Below are 22,063 nucleotides of genomic sequence, written 5' to 3'. Positions count from 1 at the left end.
AAGTAATCAAATAGTTAGTCACAAGGCAAATAGTTGGTCAGATTACATACCACCACCTCCTCCACTACCACCACCGCCACTTTCCATCATCCTCACCTCATCACCATCGCCGACCACCATCTCTCCACAGACGCTACCACCATCGTCAGTTCCACTACCAACAATAACCACCCAATTCCCTCGACACAACCAAAACACAACCACCACCACTGCTCCAACAACCAAAAAAACACCACCAACATCACCACTTTGGAAAACACCACCAACTACCAACAAAAACCACCACAACCACAAGGTCCACAACTAAAAATAAATAAATTAAATAAATAAAAATAAAAAATGCAGGGGGCAATGGAGTTTACAGCTTTACCATCTCTGGTGATAATGGACGAGACCATCGCTGCTGAAAATCGAACCGGCGCTTACATTCGCGAGTCCAAGAAAAGGAGGTGTCGCGCCCCTTGCAACGATGCCGGTCTCACACCAGAATCGGCGCCGCGTCGTCGCCACAGTGTCGACGTCGTGAACGTTGTCGGTGATGAATCTCCTATGGCGATTTCAGATTGTTATAGAGAGAAGGGAGAGTCCGTAGAGTGAGAAGGAAGAGATGGGATTGAATTGGGGAAATGAATAGGGTCTTTAATTGGGTGGATTAACTATATATAATAACTGATTTTTGCATAAATAAATTTTACCCCTAAATTTTGAATTTGAAAATTTAAGTAGCCGGTTTATGTAATTTCCATTTCAATTAAACAATTGCATCTTGGGCTCAACCCATTAACAACTAGCCCATTTATATTTTCATTTCTCTATAAATCTGTTTTCATTTTCACATTTGAGATATGTTCTAAAATCCTAGCCAAATCCCCTCTCTCTCTCTTGTACTCTCTTTCTTTCTCATCCGGCCGTTGACTTGATCATTAGAGTGCAAACAGTCATCGGACTTTTTTTTCAACTGACGGCCTTTGCCTTCTAAATGAGTGTTCAGTGTGCGGGTAATGTCTATGTGGAGGGGAAGATGTCGGGATTCTGTTGGCATATTTTTTGATAACAATAGTAATAATTTATGTCTATTATGGAATTGTAATAAGAGTAGTAAATACAGATAACAGATTGATGTACTTAAATAAAGATTAAAAACAGTAACAATTTAATATCAAAATCATGGTTGTAAAAGAAAGGGTATGAATCCATCAGATTCCAAAAGGACAACTAATTGTATATGAATATCAAAATAAAACTATTTCATCATCTACGGTTTACAGAACAAAATTGTAACAGTCACTATGCTAGACCATTATCCCCAAAGATCACCGTAGGTATTATCAGATAATGAATAATCTCCAGCTGGAGGGACTAATTCTTGCAGATAAACATCATTGTCCATATCAAAATCATCTAAAGTCAACTGTCCAGGGTTCCTGACGACTGTTGAAACTGAGGCTTCATTAAAAATTTGTTCTTGGGCTAGTTGTTGATGCAGTTTGTGATCTTCTTGTAGCTGCTGCTGAGAATTTTCAGTAAATGCTAACGAAACTGGCTTTGAAGTTGGAACCAAACAATCATTATGTTCTTGGACTAGTTGATGGTTGTTAAGTGAAAAATTTAAGTAGATAGGCCCCCTATAAGCTCTGGTGTGACAGCCAGTAAATTGTTGCACCAGGGCCCGAAAATTGCTGGTGCTTGCATTGAGGATTGTTGTGGGTGTCTTCTTAGATGCTCTCGACCGTCTTCTGACTGGCTCGATTAAATCGTCATTTTTGGGATCAGTGGGCATGCTCATATTTTCTTGATAGTAGGGCTGATTATCAGAGCTTTGCATGGTTAAGAAGGTTCTGATCGTTTTCTTGTCCTTCGATCTTTAGAACCTCTGCGTTTATATAGAGAAGTCAGTCATCATCCTAGTTAAATGGAATTAATCTGCTAGTACAATGAATTTTTACAAGTAGTTAAATGTTGACCTTTCTTGTCCAAATTCATCAGGTCGGGAAAGAGAGAGGATATGAGTAAAGACCAAGAAACAAGTTATTTCGAGGAAATAACGTTAACCCTTCTTATTTGATGATGAGGTAGTCACTTGTGTGACAATATTATTATTCCTAGACTTGTCTTAGGTAATTAACTCAAAAGTATAATTATTAATTAATTAACCCTTCTTATTTCGATGAAATAAAGCTGATTTCTTCTGCAGTAAAACGTGAAATTAAAAACTGGATGTAATCTCTTTTAACTTTAAATATTAGCCTTTATCCAAAATAAAAATCAAAGAGACCCCAATTCTACACTGATCATTCACCGAGATAACATAGTATTTAGGAGTGTATATATTTGCAAACGTAAATACTAATTAAGGGCCACACAATGTTGAAGCCAAAGATTTTCTTTTATTTAATTTAATTTGGTGAAATTATTTCTGTGAAATCTTGACATCTGGTTGTGTGAACACACGATGTCAAATGTGACAAGGTCAGATACAATTAAGCCCAAATAAATAATTCTTGATTTTATCCCTTTTATTAAATTATAAAACTAGTCAAGATAACATTACAGATGTTGTATTGTAGTTTTTACAAGTAGTAATTAATTACAAGTGATTTAGTTGGACTTGGCCTTTTCTCTTTAATTAATTATCTAACTTCCAAAGTAAGTTTGGTTTTTGTTTGATCACAAATCCAAATTAATATTAAGAGTAAGTACGTGAGAAAGAAAACATAGGCATTGTTTTCAATTAATTAAAATGATATTATATCTGTTGACTATCGAACTCCGATCTAACAAAAACAATTCGCTAAACCCACCACAGGCAGATGTGAGTTCGGTCACTGCTCCCAGATCGGACTAGCCTACCGTTATCTCAGGAAAATATCATGATTACCTCATGTCACATCATCCTATCAATTATATACACTTGCCACAAGTGACGTCATCACCGCCCAAAACCGCCAATTCGAAGCCATGGTTCTCAAACCCCTTGCAGGTCATCATTACCTAGGGAAAACATTGACACATGGCCACTGCCTCGTCGACCAATCACAGGAGAATTCGACGACCCAAGTTTCGAGCTCGGTACTGTAGCTGATTTGACTGATTTGATGTAATTTCAGCTGGAGCCATATATAAATAGTAGGGCAGAAATCTTGTAAAGGGCAAATGAATTAATGTAAAAGCTCATGACACAATTACATTTTCTCAATATATTTTGTAGTTTCTTTCAATAATAAATTCCCATTTTTCTTAAAGTTGACTTAAAATTAGCAAGACATCAACAGTTTGGCGCTAAAAGGAGGGTCCCCAATTGTGAAAAATAGTTTCATTCTCTCCACAAAATCCGAGAGCCATGAGTCATAGCTCAAATTCTAGAAACTCATCTCACACCCACCCTCATGAAACGAATACTCCACCAAGTTCTCCACGATGACAAGACCCTCAGATGATCGCCATGAGGGAAGCCCTAGAAAAACTGACAAATGCAGTGGGACGATTGGAACGGAGTCAAGCCCACTTATCCACACCAAATACCGAGGCAGAATCCCCTGCGAGGACAAGAGCAAGACGTCCTCCCACTAGGAGGACTCTCCACTTTTCAAGAGGGGAATCCTCAAGAAGTCGAATTCACGAAGTCAGGAGTAAGGATCCCGGGGCGAAGAGGACTGACAGTGTGTTCGATAGACTGAGGACCCAGTACTCGCTAACTCCTACGCGATGACAAATCGACCCCGACTTTAAACGTCCTCTAGAGCAGACAGAACCCAAGTTGAGTGAGCTGAAAAGATACATAGCTGACTTGGAGGCTAAAAACAAAGGTGGCACTGAAGATTATCTCACCAAACAACATTCCCCCTTTACTGAGGATGTCCTTATTGAACCATTACCTGAAAAATTGAAAATCATCCGGATGACCCCATACGAAGGGGATGGTGATCCCCTCAGCCACCTTGACAAATACACCTCGTGGATGGAACTGCAGGGGGCAAGCAACGTAATTATATGCCGAGCATTCTCTTTGACTCTGGGAGACAAAGCTCAAAGATGATTTAGGAGACTACACCAGAGGTTGGTAAAAAAATTGGAATGATCTGGCCACGGCATTCTTGGCCCAGTTCATGGGCTCCAAGGCCAAAACTATACCCGAAAAATGGCTAGTAAGCATCAAACGGGGAAGAAGTGAATCCCTCAAAAGCTATTTGAGCAAATTCAACAAGCAATCCATGGAAGTGGAAAAAATATCTAACGACGCAGCACTCATGGCTGTACTAGCAGGACTTAGGCCTAGAACGAGATTCTGGTGGTCAGTACACAAGGACGGCCCAAGAACTTATCACGAGTTCTTGAACGGAGAAATACATAAGTGCTAAAGAGGCCACCTCTGACCAAGAGGAAGCCAGATGCGAACCCGACCTCAGTAATATGGTGAAAGAAAAAAAATCAAGCGGCAATCCTTAGCCCGAAAGAAAGAAGAATAGGAGAGAAAGAGAACGTCCTAAGACTCAGTCAAACAAATTTTGGGAATATCACCCATTCAAAGCCTCCTTGGAAGAAGTATTCACGCAAACTAATGAAAAAGAGGCATTTCACAGGCCTATGATCCTGAAGGACGGGTAGGCAGGACACTACCAAGAACGATACTGTCGATATCACAGGATGGTGGGCCATGACATTGATAACTGCTGAGAATGAAAAGAGGAAGTTGAGTCCTTAATTCTTAGAAATCTGTTACAGGAGTTTGTTGCCAAATCGAAAGAAGCAGATTGACCTATGACGCAGCAACTACTGCTACAGTGGCCTCCCGTACGAGCTCAGCAGGCAGTCCCTAATCGTAATCCACCCCCATGCGTCGAAATCAAAATGATGGTGGGAGGAAATCAGTATGTGGAGGGGTCTAGAAGGGTGAGACGAAGACAAGCCCGAAGTGCAAGAATCATGCCGAACTACTAGAATCAAACCTCGTGGATCGAGATAGACCCTGAATGATTCTGGTTCACGGAGGAAGATTCTAAAGGAATCTTCCAAGACCAAAGTGATGCCCTAGTGGTCACAATGCCGGTTGCCAGAGTAAAAGTCCACCGGGCATTGGTAGACAACGGAAGTTCGGTCAACATACTGTACTCAAGAACTTTGAAGCAATTGGAAATATCATAACACTACATCCAACCATACTCAAGGAAACTACAGGGATTCTCTGGAGATCTTATTGAAGCCCGATATCAGATCATCCTTGTTGTAGATCTGGGCGAAGCTCCTCGCCAAAAAAGGATCTTAGTAGATTTCTTGGTGGTTGATTTGCCATCCAACTATAATGCAATATTGGAACGACCCATTTTGCACGAGCTAAAAGCTGCTAAAGTCACAAGTCAACATGCTAAGGGGCAGGGCGAACATGCAAGCGGGGAGCCAGACTGAAGAGACCAATCGTTGCGGATCTCTCTGAGATCAACACAACAAAGAAGCACCTCAAGAAAGCCACAAATGAGCAATTGTCCTTTGATGAAAAAGAGGCGGACCTACATCCTTACCTTGGAGTTCTGGTTATCTCATTGCCTGTAGCTGGGATAACCATCACCAAAGTCTTAGTGGATACGGGGAGTGCTCTAAACATTCTTTTCAACAACACCCTCAAATGGATGGGTATCCCTGCTAACTTTCTCCAACCGTACTCAAATATGGTCCTTGGATTAAGCGGAACGCTGACTTCTGCTAAAGGATTGATCAAGCTCGTGTATAAATAGTAGGGCAGAAATCTTGTAAAAGGCAAGTGAATTCATGTAAAAGCTCATGGCACAATTACACTTTCTCAACATATTTTGTGGTTTCTTTCAATAATAATTTCCCCTTTTTCTTAAAGTTGGCTTAAAATTAGCCTTGCTAATTTTGACGCCAACAATATCTAATAGCTATGATGCCATGATGAGGTTGGGAGTTGATACGATACTGATGTTGTGGGAAAATGTTGTTCAAAATCAATAAAAACGGATGTGAAATGTAAATTGGAATTGGAAACCACGAACTTGCCCTATATGACCACATAGGCCACAACGGCATGCAGTCGCATAAGCTCAGTGGACTGATCTATGTGGCCCTTTTTCAATTTTATTTCTAGTGAGTTTTGGAGGGTATTTTGCAACTCTTCATCATGTTTTGGCACCAATTCGTAGGGGTATTGATCAAGGCCTATATGTAGGTGATGAGATGATCAATACATTACATTACCAACAATTAAGAAATATTACTTCATTCTACAAAAGGATCAAAACGTCATTTCTTCCATGTTCATATGATTTTCCTCCTTGTGTTATTATAGTTTGGGGGAATCACACCAATGTTTAGTGTTGAATTCTCTACAATGTTTGATTAATCTTACAAACCATTTGTTGTGAGATCCTTTGAGCACCGAAATTGATCCGAGAGGGGGCAGATATCGTTTGAAGACAACGATATTATGTTCAAGCCTTCATATTTTTTTTTTCATCTTCTTGATATATTTTCTATCTTTTTTTTTTTGTGACAGAGAAAGGAACTGCTATGGCGAAAATCAAGTTGATGAATCAAGTTTTGTTCGTTTGGAACAACGTTGAAGAGATTTTACACACTTGATCTAGAATTGGCACCTTTATCAGAATCCACACTTCTTCCACAAAAGAAATTTGAATTGCTTTGGAAAGAAATGTTGAAGAATGAAGGATTGAATCCGTCATCAAGTATTCGACTTCCGTAATTATTTTCCCTTCTCAATTTTCATTTTGAATGCATATGTGCATGATCGTATGTCGAAAGTTGTTAAGCAACGTGTTATTTCCTTTGTGGTTTAAGTTGAAACTGGAAATTGGTTTTAATTAACTAGGATAAAATGGTTGTACATGTCTTTTGATCCTTGTGGCTAATGATTTACAAATTGTGATAAGTAGAATACTTTAAAGAAGTATGAACATAATGAGAAAAATGAAAGGATGTGAATTTCCAAAGTATGTGAATGTTACTATATGTGGAAATGAAATAATTTGATTATTCTCGCTTTCTCATGACAATTGGGAATGATTCATATGCATAAGATAGTAGTGTTTGAGGAATGCCAACTATTTGTTGATGGAATATGAGCTTCATGAGTATTCCTTTTATTGAAATATGAAAACGACACATTTGTTGATTGATTTCGTTAACTTTGGTTAATGATGAAAGCCTCAATTAAGTGAAATGATTTATGCAAAGTTATATTTGCATATGAATATGATAGAATGTGATTTTGTTCAAATGTGAATAAGGTGAACATGTACCTTATGATTTGATATGATACTATCTTATGGAATGTTACAAAAGTGAGAGGTTACATATTCTTGAAGAATTTGTAATTCTTGTGAATCAAGATGCTTAGTCTTCTTCGTTGATTGAATTTGACTTCAATTGTGGAACCAATTGAGTTGGCTTATGCTTGAAAAGCATTGTTGGTCTATGAGATGACATTGATCAAATTGTGTGCGATCAAAATTAAAGATAGTTGGATTGAAATACATTGTGACTTAACAACCACTATCAGAAAGTATTTAGACTTTCACGGATATTATCAAAGCGATAAGTGAATTGAACTATGAAAGAGTTGATGAACTCTAAGTTCAAATATAACCTAAAATGTGGGGGTTAACATTAATGCTTTTGAATTTATATGAAAAGTTCAAAACGTAGGGATGCAATATTACTAGATTGCATATGTATTCCTAATTAAAGAATTGTGGGAATAACTTAGTTTTAAAGTTACTTATACCTTTTAATCATAGAAAGATATCTATAAAGGAGAAAATGTAGAAAATCCTTATACAATTATAAGGATGGTTAAAAGCATATAGCTTCATAAGAGGATTTCTTGGTGATGATAAGTTGTATCTATTAAATGAATCAATGGTTGGCTAGCTACATTTAATAAGATACTAAGTCACATGTGATGGAAAGTTTAGACATATAAGTCTTAGACGTGACTTCATAAGGAAATTAAAACAAAGATGGAATAATTTCCCTAAATTATGTAAAGTCAATCAAGAACTCAGTGGATCTTTAACTAAACCTCTAAATAGAGATTTTGTAGCATCTTATTCGAATAGAGTGGGGTTGAAACTCCTAAACTAAAAGGTCCGTCAATGAAGGCAACCCTACTTGTCATTACTCAAAAGGTAATCCACAGGTTCAAAGGGTAATAACAAGTCATTCAATATGTAGATAATTTTAACATTATTAAAATTCGCAATAACCCTATCATAATAAGTAATGCTGGTTGTTACTGAAGTGAGGGTTGAGATTTAAGTTCTTAATAAAGTTTAGTACTATGTACATGTATCTCTAAAAATAACAAAGATATTGGAAGAACTTCACCTAAACGAACTTCAAGGTAGTGCCACCTTAATAAAAAGTTAGAGTTTATCTTTTAAAAGTTTGTTGAAAAAGATAAGCGCAAGATCATATTAGCACTAAGCGAGTTGAGGAACTTAAGAACCCGTGATATTTGTGTGTGTGCTCTTACCGGTATTGTCATATGTAATGACTAGTTCAAAGTCTCTCGCTACCTTTGATTCCGACTTTACTTTGTTTGAATTACATTATGGTTAGATTCAAACTGAAAGATATCTAATCTTTATACATAAGCTTTGTTAACTTTGAAAATTAGACTTAATGAATTTTGAATAAGTGGGGAATTGTTGGAAAATGTTGTTCAAAATCAATAAAAATGAGTGTGGAATGTAAATTGGAATTGGAAACTAATAACTTGGCCTATGCGCCTATGTGGTCAAGGGCATGCAATCGTATAGGCTTATGCAACCCTGCTGCAAACTGATCCATACGGTCGCATAGAGTTAGAAATAGCCGTTGAGGGCCCTTTTTCAATTTTATTTCTGGTGACTTTTGGAGTGTATTTTTTCAACTCTTCACCACGTTTTGGCACCAATTCATGAGATATTGATCAAGGCCTATATGTAGGTGATGAGATGATCAATACATTACATTACAAACAGGTGAGAAATATTACTTCATTCCACAAAATGATCAAAACTTCATTTCGTCCATATTCATATGATTTTCCTCCTTGTGTTCTTATAGTTTTGGGAAATCACACTAGTGCTTAGTGTTGAATTCTTTACAAGGTTTGATTAATCCTACATACCATTTGTTGTGAGACCCTTTGAGCACCGAAATTGTATTCGAGAGGGAGCAAATATTATTTGAGGACAACGATATCGTATTCAAACTTTCATATTCGTTTGCATCTTCTTGATATATTTTCTATCTTGTTTCTTCTCCGTTTCCCTGGTGTTGAAATATTTCCCAGCAAATGCTCCAACGGCTCCACATTAAATTAATAACTATGACCAGAAATTTATTTACAAGTGCATTTATCTATTAAAAGTGATTATAAACCGTGGACGAAATCAAAATTTTATACTTCATGCACTTTAAATGAAGAGACTTTTTCCCGCAGAACATCAAAGGGAAGAGAAAAATCCTTCATGGCTGCAAAAGTGAGAACTATCACACAGTTCAATGGGTTGACACAAGAATTATGCTAGAGCTTCCGGATATATACACAAAGCAAAAACACAATAAACCCTCATTCTCTCCTTTATAATTCATCCTAATACACGAGTGACTGAGTGTAACCATGATGTTTTCTTATCGAATATTATTGCTAAGAATAAAAATATATGTACCAAGGGGGGTTACTGAACCGTGTCCCCCCACCCCTCACAAACACACGGGCCCTTGTGATATTAAGAAATCCTAGCCGTGGTTTCCAACCCATGTTGTGAGCAATAGATAAAAGATTATGTACGTGTAGAATGATTATTGCTGCCAATAGGTCTGAATCAGTTGACCACGTAACTAGCTATTTTATAAATGGGTTGGCGGCCGGCCCCACATCAGCTTCAGCTAGCTAATTCCTAATTAAAGATTCATAAGAAAATTCAAATCTTAACCAAGTCTTCCATCCTGTATGCAGTTACACTTGATACACGACTATACTAAAAAAAATTATTATAAAATTAATATAGATATAAACAAATGGTATGATGAGATAATTTTCTTTTTTTATTCAAAAGAAATATCATTTAGACTACCAACCGTACAACGTAATATTAAGTGGTGAAGATAGTATTAGACCGAATAAGATAACAAGTATAAATGATACATTTTTTATTAAAATTTAAAAATTAATACTTTAGTATACCATAATATCATTTACCAAATGCAATATTTGACGTTTTCTTCTGCGGCTTATATACAATATGGCGAGTGAAAATGGCATAGTAGTAGTACTAAAGGATAAAGAGACACATAAAGACTACATTTAGCTGTGTGTTCTTTGGCAACTTTACAGCAGAAACTACATTTACAAAATACTTCTGCCTTCACAAATAAGGCCTATGGCAGAGAGGCCAATCCCCTCCCCCAGCGTCTATGACACACAGAATATCAACACATGCAAAAATTTCCAATCTCCAGACTCCGAGAGTGCACCAGCTTACCATGCCAAATCAATTTATTATGCTATGCTTCATTTGTCTCCACCTGTCCAGTGCTGCCCCTATCAAGGACATTATCAGTTATGATTCCCTAAAATTCAATACAGATTTTTTTTTTTTTTTAAATAGAGAAAATAAGGTATAAGTTACCCTAAATTGTCTGTCCTCCTTAAGACTAGATGATCAAATATGCTACTCCTCCCATGAACAGCAATGGAGATGCAGAAATAGTGAATATCGCTACCTTTCAATGATTTTAAAGTGCTGCTTCTATATCAGATGAATAACAAGTTTCAGTTAAAAGATTTGTGTGTCAATGGTTGGAACTAGAGAAATTTTGTTAAGATGCATCCTACAAGGATTGAACATAAATAACATATGGTTTCTGTAAGTATCAGAACCTGCAAGTTATCCTGGGTGAGAAAACAATTCTGAATGTGATGGGGTCTGAAATGCAATTGCCCCTGTAAGCATGCAAAGGAAATGATTTGACAATATAATGATGACACTAATTCTTATAATAGGTCAAGATTTTATACATAATGAATCTCTTGATTCATTTTTCAGATTTTTTCCAATTTTTTTGGGTCCACATCAGTGCTGCCTTATAGGTTCCCATCACACATGAACCAAGTTCTTATTCATAATGTATAACATTATACTTACCAGGCCATGCAATCTTTGTTGAGGAAGACAAGGAGTATCCTGCATTGGTGTTGTTCAGTTCAATTGTCCCTATGAGAAGAGTAAGATTCAATTCAAATATTAAAGCTTGGAAAGGAATTAAAGTGTAAAGTTGAGTCACCAGCCCATGAATGCTTCTTTGGTTGCTATAATAATAGTTGCTACTTGAAGCAAATGTGTTCATCTGCTCCTGCAACAATAATGAAAATAAGGAGCGAATTCATAGTACTGGCTCAAATAAAATGGAGACAAGAAATGGTATTTGCATACTGCTCGATGAACAATCTCTTTGGAACCACAAAGGCCTCCAGGTGCTGAAACCCTCGAGTTTAATTGTCCCTACAAGCATCACAAAATTTGGGTCTCTAAGACAATTTATTATTCAACTTACAATTGAAGCGAGCAGGCAAAAAAAAGAAGAAGCCTAGACTGCACTGCATTGTGATTATAGATAAAGACACCATACCGTCCCTGGTATGCTTTCTTGCAATCCATAAGAACAATCAAGGGCTGGTGCTTGAAAGTTTGAGTACCCCTACAACAAATGATACACCACAACAATCCAATTAAATCTCACAGCCAACAACTATTTCAAGATTACAGGTAAATTAAATCTCACAAAAAGGATCAGAATTAAACCATTTTATCCCAGCCATCATTTATCCCTTTGGTTAGTGTCTCTTGCTCGGGATGCACCTAAAATTAACAAAACCAACTCTCCATATATGTACACTACTAGAATAGTGAAAAACGTGTGAACAGAAAGTAAAAAGAAAGCAAAGAAAACAACTTTCACCTTCCCTTTTCCGAAGATGTTGCTCTTTATTTTAGTCTTGCTTTTACAGTTACCATGGGTCACATCTTCAAAGACATGAAGGTTGTGATCTGAGGGAGAACTGGGCCCTTGAACTGAATTATTTATGCTCTTGCACTTTAACAAAGCTTTCTCCATCGCAACAAATGCAATATTGTAGCTCTCTGGAGATATTGACCCTTCATCACCCAGTTTCAACGCCCGCTGGCATATGTCATTGTAGAGTTGAAACCTAGAATCCCCTAAATCTAGTTGTCTCATCGTTTCCCTACTCTTTGCATCCTTTGTCCAGCGTTTTAAAATATACTTGTCTGGGATACTATGCACACCAGAAATTTGCAGAACAATCATCACATGTCTACAAAGGAAACCATTGTATTCAAATAAGTGGCAAGTGCAAGAAACATCAGACGTCTTTTCATTCCATGTCACACTATAGTCTTGATTTTCTTCAAAGTCTTGGACCTTGAATGTTGCGGTTAAACCATCTTCACTTTCTAGTTTAGGGTGACAAGCAACTACTCCCAAAACCTCAACCTGGAATTTCTTAAATACAGCATGAGTGTACCTTGTTGCCATTTGTTTCCCATAAGGTGACGGAGAAATCAGTCCTGGTGGTTTACTCCATGTCTCAATATCAGCTTTTGCTTCATCTTCGTACTTCTCGAGTAGCATTGTTTTGTACTGGTGTAAAAATGCATTCAATCTAGTTTTACGCAGCAAGCATTTATCTAAAGAGCTTATGCTTTCCAGACGTTGCTTTGTAGACAATCCTGCCAAAAATATATTTTTCATAAATGTTGGAACCCATCTTAGGCGGTCATCATACAATGACTGAATCCAAGTGTCTTTTTTTAAGTCAAATGTGTCCACCACTTTCCACCAACTATATTCAAAATGTTCTTCGGATTGTGACTTTAAAATGCATTTACTAAATTCAGACATAAAGTTTTCATGCTGCCTCATCACATATGCAAGCTTTTCCTGAATCTTACTCAATATGTGCCACAAACAAAAACAATGGCGAGAATGTGGAAGCACTTCAGCTATGGCTTCTTTCAATTTTTGGTCTTGATCAGTCAGTATCACTTTTGGAGCTTGACCGTGCATCGCTCTAAGCCAAGCTTGTATGAGCCAACCATAAGTAGATTTAGTTTGATCACCAAGTAATCCACATCCAAGTAACAGCAATTGAAAGTGATTGTTCATGCCAATAAAAGGAACAAATGGCAATTTAGATTCATTCTTTTTATACGTAGTGTCAAAGAACACCACATCTCCAAAGCTTTCATAATCGAGCCTACTTTTTGCATCAACCCAGAACACATTTTTCAAACGTCGGTCCTGATTTAAATCTATTGCATAGAAGAAGTTGGGATTCTTGTCTTGCATGTGCAACAAAAATTCAACCATAACTTGTGCATCTCCATCTCCAAAATCTAAATGTGATCCACCAGAGCTTGCAATGCTGCTCTTTTGATTCTCAGTTTTCTTCATCCCACTAGACTCTCTAGAAATTGACATATACGGATTTTTCGTCTTTGCCCTGATACCATGCGTGGCATTGATATTGTTCTCGTAAAAATTCATATTCCTTTGACTTTCAAGGTAATTAGCCTGTTCTGAAAAAACTTCATGGTTGTGCTCCCGTACAAAACTATGAACAATCCACCTTCCATCCTGCCTTCGCTTGACATGCATGCAAGCTTTGCAATCTGTTTTAAACCAGGACCTGTTCGTTCTACCTCGTTTTTTCTTCACAGGGATGCTTTTTGTGACATCCGCAATTGGCATAGGTTCTGAATTTTCAGATGAACTAGGTCCTTGTTTGCTTCCATATCTGGTACACACAAATTTTGCATCAATAAATTTTCCAGATATTCTTGATCGACGACTGGCCTTTGTTATGGTGGAAAATCCAACAGATTTTGCATATTCTTTATAAAATGAAAACGCATCCTCCTTGGATTGAAATTCCATGTCATCATGTGGTTCCAAATATGTATAAAAATCAATGGCCAGCTCATCTCTATTGGGCACTTTTTGTTTGCTATTTGATGATCCCGAGATCACATCAGGTCCCACTTGCTCTTTATCATGCACAAAAATACTGGGAGCACTAAAAGTTGTTCCATCCCCATTCTGTCCTTCAATTCTAGCATCGTTCATACATATGTAAACATCTGGCTCATTGTCCTTGTCTTTTCTATCATTGCCTGATGGCAGTCCTAGGTCAATTATCATTGGGAAAAACCACTTCTCGTTTCTTTTTCCTACACGATATATCTAGCAAGTCAGCCAGGTGAAGAAATGATCACTGCTCATTCTGGACAACAAAAAATAGAATTGGTACACGAAAAATCCATTTCAAACTGCCCAAAATCCTCAATGATCATATAGCAATGTAAGGATAATATTAAATTAAAAGAGCTTTATATTTTACTTCAGGTCTACCAAGATTCATTAGCACAGCCAAATCTCCATCCGGAATGGCTAACTAATAAAGCTAAGCCCCTTAGCATGCAAAGCTAGAGCTCAAACACAAGCATATATGTCAGTCTCAAAGAACATGACACAAGCTTTAGAAAGGGTGTCCAAATTGCCTATAAAATGAAAAAATTGTTACGTTATTCAATCGAATTGTTATAGATTTTGAGAGAGTCATACCTCAAAAGCTAGTTGTTTAAGTAAGAAAGCCAAACTATATATAAATCGCATGCCGAAAGCCAGTTCTTTCAATGTGGGATCTAAGTCTCATAAAAAGGGGAACCATGGCACGAACCAAGACCCAAAATTATGCTATCTCTCAGCCTTGTACAATACTAGTTATCTCCAGTAAATAATCAAAGAGGAGGAAAAACAGGAACTTAATTTCATTAAAGCAGAACACTAAATCAGCAATCACACACGCATAGCTCACCAACGTTAAAAAGATACACTTAAACTCCAGTGATTTGATTACAAAGTTTCCGAGAACGTTCCAGCATAATTGACATTTTAGCAACATTACCGCTTCAAACTCTTTCCACCATTAAAAAATAAACAAAAACAACAACAACAACCACCACCAAACTAAACCCCAAGTAAGCAAACAAATGTCCAGTTCAAAAATACTAAAACATTCAAAAATGCATGAATGTGCGTAGAGAGAGAGAGAGAGAACTACTTTATAGAGTAGAAAATTGAATTCTTGAAGATCGCAGTAGAGAATGGCGAAAGCGAGATTGGGGGCGAGTACCAGGCTAGGGCACCCGGGAATAGATTACCGTACTCGCAATTACACCTTCACTTACTCGCGGGCCCCTTTGGGTTGCTGGGCCAGTCCTCCCAATTTTGTTCGTAGTTGGGCTTATATATGTTGGTTAAAATATGATTTGTTAAGAAATTAATTCAAATTCAATAATTAATTTTAGTGGAGGTTATGCAGGCTACCTGTTTTCTTTTTTTATAAAATTTCTATAATTACATGTTAAAGAATTTTATCCCACAAATACTACAACATTGTAGTAAAAAAGAAAAATATTAAATCAATTAACTCCTAAACGAAATAATCAATCGACGATTGATTTTACTCTACCAAACAAACCTTTCATAGACGTTAATCAAATTATCAAAGTCAAAATTTTCAAATTGGTGACTCTTGGTATTCACTTGTATTCGCCTTCATCTAGAATTCTCTCAAGAAATCTAAATTCTTGTCACGAATTGATATTTTATAGATACGAAGAACATTTTAATCCTAATAATTTTTCATAATCCATGTTTCTAATCACCATTTTTGGCATGATTAGGACTTTATCGCTAATATAAAACCTTAATTGGCACTACACCAACACCACAAAACAATCAAATCGAAGCTAATCTGTTGCAAAACAAGTTGTACTCGAAGATCCATCGACAATTGGAAACACAATACAGAGGTTAGAACTTGGGGTCCAACAAGAACAAGCAATCTGTAGAATATAATAATTAATGTTGTATTAATTATGTTAACATTAGTATTCTCTGTTTTCAGTAAAATTTTATCTTGAAGTTGATTCTAATATGACTTGTTGACAATGTGGGAGTTAGAAAGATGAGTGGTGTCGTTATATAGCCGATACGTATGTAGAAAATGAATCATGTGATGTCGTTATATACGTAGTGGATTAAAAAAAATTGTAATGTACATTCGCTTCAATTCTATCAAATCTGTTCTTCAAGTAGACAAAGTGAAACACTATTGGCGTACCTAGGTTTGTATTAGATTAATTAATTTTAATGAGTGTAATGTCTTGTCAATGTCCAATGTTGCATCATTGTACATAATCTATCAATCTATAATTGACTTTGCTTTACAGCTTACTTATATTAATTTTTTTCCTAATTGGTTAAACCGAAACTTGATCCGAAAATTTCTAGTATCTAACAACGTTTGGCACTGTACCTAAGTTCTTATTAGATTAATCAATTTTAATGAGTGCAATGTTTTGTCAATGTCCAAGGTTGCATTGTTGTACATAATCTGTCATTAAGGTTGCTTTACAGCTTACTTATATAATTTTTCTCCTAACTGGTTAAACCAAAACCTGATACGAAAATTTCGAGTATCAAACAATGTTTGTTATATTATTTCAGTCATAATTGTGGATTGTTTATGATAAAGTTTGTTGAATACATTATAAACGGGAAATACATTCTCTTGTTTCATTATCAAATGCATTATACAGATATATTTCTTGTAATCATCTTCTCAGTTGTTTATAGATTTCCAATGAAGAATTGAATATACCTTATGCGAATTAGAATTCGAAATCATTTTTTGAAAACATTACCATTACATAGTAAGCCAGAAATTAGTTTTTTGTAGTAGGGCATATATGAATTTTTCTGTAACTTCAATCACATATTTTATTGGATTCACAATGAAAAAATGATTTCTTCAAATTGTTTGTGGTTTAGAAGTTGAAAATTTTGAGTTTGCATTCAAAATTATTTTATTTAACAAATATGTGGTTAAAAGTGAAATTGAGCAAAAACAAATTTTAAAGAATGGTCTCAAACGTGGACTAAATCAAACGAATGGATAATCCTTGCTTAGAACACCTTATATTATTATTAGGAAGAGAAATGCAATTTATTAGTGGATTCTGCTAATAATAAATAAGAAGAGGGAGCATTGCTCCTACAAAGATTTTTGACAAAGAATCTTGTCTTCTAATCCAAATCAATTCAATGGTTCAAATTTATTTTTTCAAAAAATAAAAATAAAAAAAATTCAGAAATTGGATCCACCCCCAATAGGGGTTACTCTTGATATGATTCTTTTGATTTATCAATCCAGGTTTCACTGACCAGGTATAAGATCAGTGCATCAAGAATTAAAGATGTTTGAAGCATGTGATAATTATGATTTATAATATCAATGCAAAATAATAATAATAATAATAATAATAATAATAATAATAATAATAATAATAATAATAATAATAATAATAATAATAATACGGTTACACAATTCAAGTCTATGAGTTATAATTAAATGATGTCAATTTTTTTACAGACAATTTCCATTTCAATGCATGTGTTTTCATGAGAAAATTTGGATTCCCAGTTGCTTTCAATTCGGAATAAGATGGAATTAAGTTTCTATAGTGCTACAGCATCAAAGTCTCTTAGATGGTTGAGCTTTTTTAGGAATACTAGAAAAATAATTTGTCCCTGAAATCAATATAAATCATTCAAATAAACCAGCAAAGTCTTTTTGGAAAACTTTTGATGTCTTCTACGCCGGAAGAGGCCACGTGTTTTTTCATTAAACGGTTCCTATTCATTCTACTATAAAAACTTACAAACTATGATATTCCAAAGTTAATGCAAGTTTAGACTTTCAAATTACAACTTTGCCATCTTTTACTTAAATCTACTTACATGGACGCGAAAGGCCTTGGGATCTGTTAGCCACCTCGATGATACAAAATTGAGGTCTATAGTATCATCACCCCTTAGGGATTCACTCAACTTTTCATTGGGAAAAAAGTTGGTATTATTAGAAGTTGAAGTTGTTAAGATAGGGATTGGTCATAGATGTTTGTTTCTTGCTTTAATCTTTGCATCAAGTTGAAGCTACCAAATGTGAACAACTGAGTACAGGTTTCAAACCTCCCACTGAATAAAGAGGAAAGGAGTTGGCATTACTTTAAAGGTAAACTTGCTATAAATCTCTATGGTTTCTTTTGCTTGCATTTACTCAAGTTTTTTTTTTTTTCCTTTTTTATAAAATGCAAGCCAGCAGGGTGATAGATTTGCGACTTGCCTTTCCAAGTGCTTGAGAAGAGGATGTTATTGTAAAACATGGCTCACAGACCAGGTAGAATTGTCACATTATCACAGGGAATGCATACATCAATGCTATTGTGAGCTTTATGTATTCCCATTATTGTAATAGACGACATCGAGTTGCCTTTAGAAGATCTTACAGACTACAGAAAAATTACCATTTTTAACACTGTTGTTAAGCCTGGTCACTTGGCTAAATTAGTAAAAAAAATCTCCTAGAATTGTTCATCTTTTCACTTAGAATTCTTCTTTGCTACAACTCAAGATATTCGATAGTTCTTTGAGCAAATTACCCAAACTCCATTTGAGAGGTGCTTGACTACTACACAAACTCGTGTGTTGACACCCCTATGCCTAATAACTTCGAGATGCCAAATGTCCAACCATATCTTTGGCAAGCAGAACATTGCTCGGCTTCAGGTCACAATGTACCACCAACGTTAGATAATTATTGTGTAGGTCATCTAGTGCTCAAGCCACATCTATCATTATGTTCAGCCTCTGTAGGATGTGTAAGTGTTAAGCCCTAGATCCAATCGATTTAGGTTGTAAATGCTTTTAACATGTTTAATGCATTTAATTTTGGCGAGATCTATTATTTATTTAAATTAATTTTGTGATAAATAATATTAAATAATAAAATCCGAAGATCCAAGTTTAAGTGATTTGTTAATCACAAGGAGTTGTGATTGTGAGATACAAATTACATGTAATTGGATCTTGAATAAACCGTGGTCGTAAGTAATAACGAGATACGGATATCGTTAATACAATTAGATCATCACGTGTGGCATTTCTTACTTATGAAGTAAGTAGCTGATTTCACGAGTTAAAGTGTGGTGACACTTAAATGAACACATGGATGTTTTATTATAGAACAAAATATTGGAGACCCGCTAAGAGATTCCACATGGATAACTATCTGAGTGTCAGTGGTTAATCTCTAACGTTCGGTAATGAAATTGGTCCTACAACTTGAGGTCATCATAGTGCCTTGTATGAGGACAGTCATACTTTAACGGTGTTGGATGTTGCTGTGACGCTCCGAACTTAAGCTTCGAGGGTCACATACTAAACATAATAACTTCTGCCTTTGGTACATGTAAATACTCTTATATAGAAGTATTACATGTTAGAAACTTATTTTTTCAATTTGATAAAACAATTCTTATAAAATTTGATGGCCGGTAAAAGTGCATGCCAACATGAAATTAGACATTACATATACGGCCTCAGCATTTGGGGCATCAAGTTTGACAATTTTTATAAAATTCATCCCAACTCCGTTTTCTATGAAATTTGTGGCATTAGAAATATAATTTCAATTAGTTTTCTAGGTTAAAATATGAAAATTTTCCAAGATCATATGATATAGACGTTTTACTGAAAACAGTGAAGTATTACACTGGGAATCCAGATTGACCCCTTGACGTTAAAACCTTGATAACTCAGGCCCTAGATATCCAAATTGAGTGATTCCTTCGGCCATATTTAGAAAACTCAAAGAGAAAAACAGAAATATTTTTAGAGTCTCAAATGGACGTTTATAGAGTTAGAAACATCGTTTTGAAAATGACTCCAGAAACTGTCCCATTTCTGCCTTTTGTCTCTTGTAAGGAAAATAAACTACAAAAATGTCTCTTAACATAACATGAAAGATATAATTACAAAATTTACTATTAATACCATATTTCATCATGTCATGTACATATTTTTACATAGTGCCATAAGAAAAATAAATGGAAAAATAGTCATCGAGCAAAACATACAAAAGAAAACTTTCGGTACAAAGCATCTGTCCTTAATCCATCATCGCGTAAGCCAACTAACTTCCATCAATTCAAACGATCATGGATCTGAAAATTTAGCATAATATACTATGAGTATAAGAAATACTCAATAAGATACCATGCTTGGATTTTTATCATGATAATACTACACAAAAGAATGCAATCAAACCCATACTTGCACATTCCGGCTTGCCGGTGCCCTTCGGACTTGTCCTAAGGCATAAATAGTTATCTAACTTTGTGGACTTGTCCACCATAATCATATTGTGGTTTTTCATGCATATTTTAAGAATAAATATTACCATGAAGATCATAACTCTTAAGCATGGAAAGTATCTTACCGTAAAACTTGAAGATCTTCGGTTGAGATGTAAATTAGAAGTGCTAGTCTTACTTCCTTCCCTTTCCTTTCTTATTTTCGGTTTTGCTCTCTTTTTAAGTGTATAAGTGTTTTTTAAAATGAAGGAAATCTCTCTATGGCAATGGATATGGATGTATTTATTTATATATATATATATATATATAAAGATAAGGATAAATGATTGATATTTTTTTTTCCCTTTTTCTTCTCCACCGCCTCACCTCCTTTTCTCAACTAATAATCACTTCATACATACACAACATTTGGCACTTCATGCCTACATTCATTAACTACCTCTAACATTAACCACTACAAAGGTGGTGTCCCCTTTTACCTTATGGCCAAAAATAGTATTGAAAGTTAAATCGCTATCCCAAAGAAATTTAAACGAGCATAAAATTTCGGAGTATTACAGTTGCTCTGCCAAGGGCCGCTAATACGATATCGTTCGGGTATGTCAAGAATCATATGAAAGTTGTGAATGACCAATAGAAGATTCGTCACTCTTAGATAGTAAGAGATCGTGATCTACATTTCGTTCAATTAAGTCAATAACAAAATCATTGGCCAAGGTATACATATAAGTCGAAAAGGAGTTTTCGACTTATATTGACTTAATAGTAGAATGAAAGATATGATCGATAATTGAGATTGACACACTTCCATATCTCGTAGTTGATCGGATCATATTGACGACGGGATTATAATTTCATGGTAAACGAACAGTTTTTGTTTTGTCATACCACATGACATTTCCTGTCACATGTGTTGCCCTAATACATTGCTAGATGTCAATCTGAGACGGCGAGTGTGAATTTGTGATAAATTAAAAATGTGTTTAATTTATCAGTTTTGATTAGATCAAAATAATATTTCACGTCGTTAGGCATCGTGGTCGGGAACCTAATGGGATGCACACAAAAGAGAATTGGAAGATTGCAAATTGTCAATTGATTAATATAACAATCGTTGAATAAATTAATTAATTGGATTTGTTATTTATATTCCCGAACTAATTAATTGGATTAATTAATTAACGGACCGGGTTTAATTAAATGGATTAATTAAACATTGGACCGGACCGGACCGGGTAGAGCCCGTTTGGGTTTATATAAATCATGGTTAGGGTTTGAGGTCCATAAGATTTTCATTATTCTTACCGGCACAAGAGGAAAACCCTAGCAGTTGCAGTCTATTCTCTATGTGGATTTCATTGGAGGTTGGACAATTGGACAACTGTGCGAGGCAAATTCAAGTTGTTGGAAAGGAATAACGCGAAAGAATTTGCAAAATCAAGAAAAGGTATATTTCTTATCACAGTTCTTATCTAAATACAAAGTTAAATCCTGAATAAGAATTGAAATTTGTTTAATTCCGCTGTGCATGTTTAAGTAAATTTTCAACAGTGGTATCAGAGCCAACTTTGTGCTTGTTAAGAATTGATCTATATGTTGATTAAATTAAAAGTTAATTTAATCATGTTAATCCATGAATCTAGCAATTGTAGTTCTATTTTTATTTTTCTTTTCAGAATCTAATTTTGAAAGAACAAAAAAAAAATATTTTTTTTCTGGATCGAGGCAGTTGGGCGCAG

The 22,063-nt window shown here is 35.6% G+C and overlaps 1 protein-coding gene across 10 annotated transcripts; it reads right to left on the bottom strand.

Moving 5' to 3' along the window:
• Window positions 1–10,237: 10,237 nt before the first annotated feature.
• Window positions 10,238–15,310, bottom strand: LOC111374984 (protein FAR-RED IMPAIRED RESPONSE 1-like). Of its 10 annotated transcripts, none has more exons than XM_022997748.1 (11): window positions 15,167–15,276; window positions 14,455–14,603; window positions 11,983–14,273; window positions 11,826–11,882; window positions 11,653–11,721; window positions 11,457–11,525; window positions 11,312–11,376; window positions 11,169–11,207; window positions 10,904–10,966; window positions 10,653–10,772; window positions 10,238–10,564 (listed from the first exon to the last, which is right to left on the bottom strand). In XM_022997748.1, the coding sequence occupies exons 2-11, from the start codon at window positions 14,462–14,464 to the stop codon at window positions 10,528–10,530; spliced, it is 2,820 nt and encodes a 939-aa protein (XP_022853516.1). In that variant the 5' UTR covers window positions 14,465–14,603; window positions 15,167–15,276; the 3' UTR covers window positions 10,238–10,527. The 10 variants fall into 10 exon arrangements, 7 of the variants coding, with proteins under 7 accessions (XP_022853516.1, XP_022853517.1, XP_022853519.1 ...); XM_022997749.1 differs by lacking the exon at window positions 15,167–15,276 and adding an exon at window positions 14,668–15,160; XR_002699234.1 differs by lacking the exon at window positions 15,167–15,276 and having other exon boundaries at window positions 10,238–10,558; window positions 11,169–11,237; window positions 11,308–11,376; window positions 14,455–15,160.
• Window positions 15,311–22,063: the final 6,753 nt, after the last annotated feature.

Source organism: Olea europaea, unplaced genomic scaffold, assembly GCF_002742605.1.
Source record: "Olea europaea var. sylvestris unplaced genomic scaffold, O_europaea_v1 scaffold132, whole genome shotgun sequence".
NCBI lineage: Eukaryota > Viridiplantae > Streptophyta > Magnoliopsida > Lamiales > Oleaceae > Olea > Olea europaea.
Note: the sequence above shows the minus strand (reverse complement) of the source record. Positions and strands in the feature narration are given on the sequence as shown.